A 1,881-nucleotide genomic window follows, 5' to 3' on the forward strand; every position below is an offset into this window, starting at 1 on the left:
ATCCTTCTCAAGGCCCAAGATCTTCTAACAATGATATGGGGAGGATTGAAAGTATGTTTAAACAAATGATGGATAAAAATGCCGACTATGAGGCTCAATTAGCCTCCCACAACACTTCAATCTGCAATTTGGAGGTTCAACTTGGCCAAATCTCACAAGCATTGAACACTCATCCTAAGGAACCACTACTAAGTGATACGGTGGTGAACCCAAGAGGGGGGGAATAATATGGGACATGCTATGGTCATGACTACGAGAAGTGGAAAAGGTGGAGATGCAACCACCTCAAATCAAAGAAGAATTATGGATGATGATGTCGAAGTTCAAGAAGATGAAATTCCAAGCAATATGGTTCACGCTAATGACGAAGTAAGAATTGATATTGATGAAAATGTGGAGGAGATGCAAGAAGAGGTGAACCTATCTAGGGAGCATGTGACTGACATACCGGAACCGGTAGTGCCAAAGGCAAAGGCACCAATGCCAAGGCCTCCTCCTCCATATCCTCAAAGGCTTGCAAAGCAAAATAGTGAGAACCAATTCAAAAAATTTATTGACATGATGAAGAGTTTGTCTATCAATGTACCATTGGTTGAGGCATTGGAACAAATGTCGGGTTATGCAAAGTTCATGAAGGACTTGGTCACCAAGAAGAGGTCGATAAATTGTGAAACTATCAAGATGACACATCAAGTGAGTTCTATTGTGCACTAAATGGCTCCAAAATTGGAAGATTCGGGTGCTTTCACAATCTCTTGTACTATTGGGAGCGCCGACTTTCCCAAAGCTTTATGTGTTTATGCTCAAAACTTTGGGAATTGGGCAACCAAGACCCATATCTATGAGGTTGCAAATGGCGGATCGGACTATGAAAAGGCCATTGGGAATTATTGATGATATGTTAGTCCGAGTTGATAAGTTTATCCTTCCAGTGGACTTTGTGATCCTTGATTATGAGGTTGACTACGAGGTGCCTATTATCTTGGGTAGACCTTTCCTTGCTACGGGGAAGGCTCTTGTTTATGTGCAAGCCGGTGAGCTCACTTTCCGGGTGGGTGACAAAAAGATGGTTTTTCATGTGTGCAAATCGATGAGGCAACCAAATAGCAACGAAGTATGTTCGTACATGGATTTAGTGACCGAAGTAATTATTGATGATGCTAGTGCTATGATGAATGCTGAGGATACCTTGGAAGCTGTGTTGCCCAATCATGATGATGATGAGAAGAAAGACTTTGTGGAATGTATCAATGCTTTGCAAGGAATGGGGTCATATACTTATGAACCCCGAAAATTGTCCTTAGATCTTGAGAACCGGAAGACTCCTCCAACAAAGCCTTCAATCAAGGAGCCTCCCACTTTGGAGTTAAAGCCTTTGCCTTCACATCTCAGGTATGAGTTTCCTGGCCCTTGTTCCACTTTACCTGTTATTCTTTCCTCTTTCTTGACTAACATGCAGGTAGATTCTACTTTGGCGGTGCTCTAAAAGAGTAAGAAAGCTATAGGTTGGACATTGGCAGATATTTGGGGTATAAGCCCCGCCTTTTGCATGCACAAAATTATTTTGGAGGAGGATGACAAACCCTCCGTGGAGCATCAAAGAATATTGAATGAAGCAATGCAAGAGGTAGTGAAGAAGGAGATCATAAAGTGGTTGGATGCCGAGATTGTTTACCCCATTTTCGATAGGTCATGGACTTCTCCGGTGCAATGTGTCCCAAAGAAAGGGGGCATGACTGTGATAACTAATGACAAGAATGAATTGATCCCCATAAGAACTGTCACCGGGTGGAGAGTGTGCATAGACTATAGGAAGCTCAACAAAGTAACTCGGAAAGATCATTTTCCGCTTTCATTTCTTGATCAAATATTGGATAGGTT

General features: G+C 42.2%; 1 protein-coding gene across 1 annotated transcript; it reads left to right on the forward strand.

Annotated features, from left to right (window-relative positions):
* The first annotated feature begins 228 nt into the window (after positions 1-228).
* LOC138905830 (uncharacterized) lies at positions 229-1,494 on the forward strand. Its single transcript, XM_070194347.1, has 3 exons — positions 229-414; positions 734-1,244; positions 1,460-1,494. The coding sequence occupies exons 1-3, from the start codon at positions 229-231 to the stop codon at positions 1,492-1,494; spliced, it is 732 nt and encodes a 243-aa protein (XP_070050448.1).
* The last annotated feature ends 387 nt before the right edge of the window (positions 1,495-1,881 follow it).

This window comes from Nicotiana tomentosiformis, chromosome 2 (genome assembly GCF_000390325.3).
Source record: "Nicotiana tomentosiformis chromosome 2, ASM39032v3, whole genome shotgun sequence".
In the NCBI taxonomy this organism is placed as follows: domain Eukaryota; kingdom Viridiplantae; phylum Streptophyta; class Magnoliopsida; order Solanales; family Solanaceae; genus Nicotiana; species Nicotiana tomentosiformis.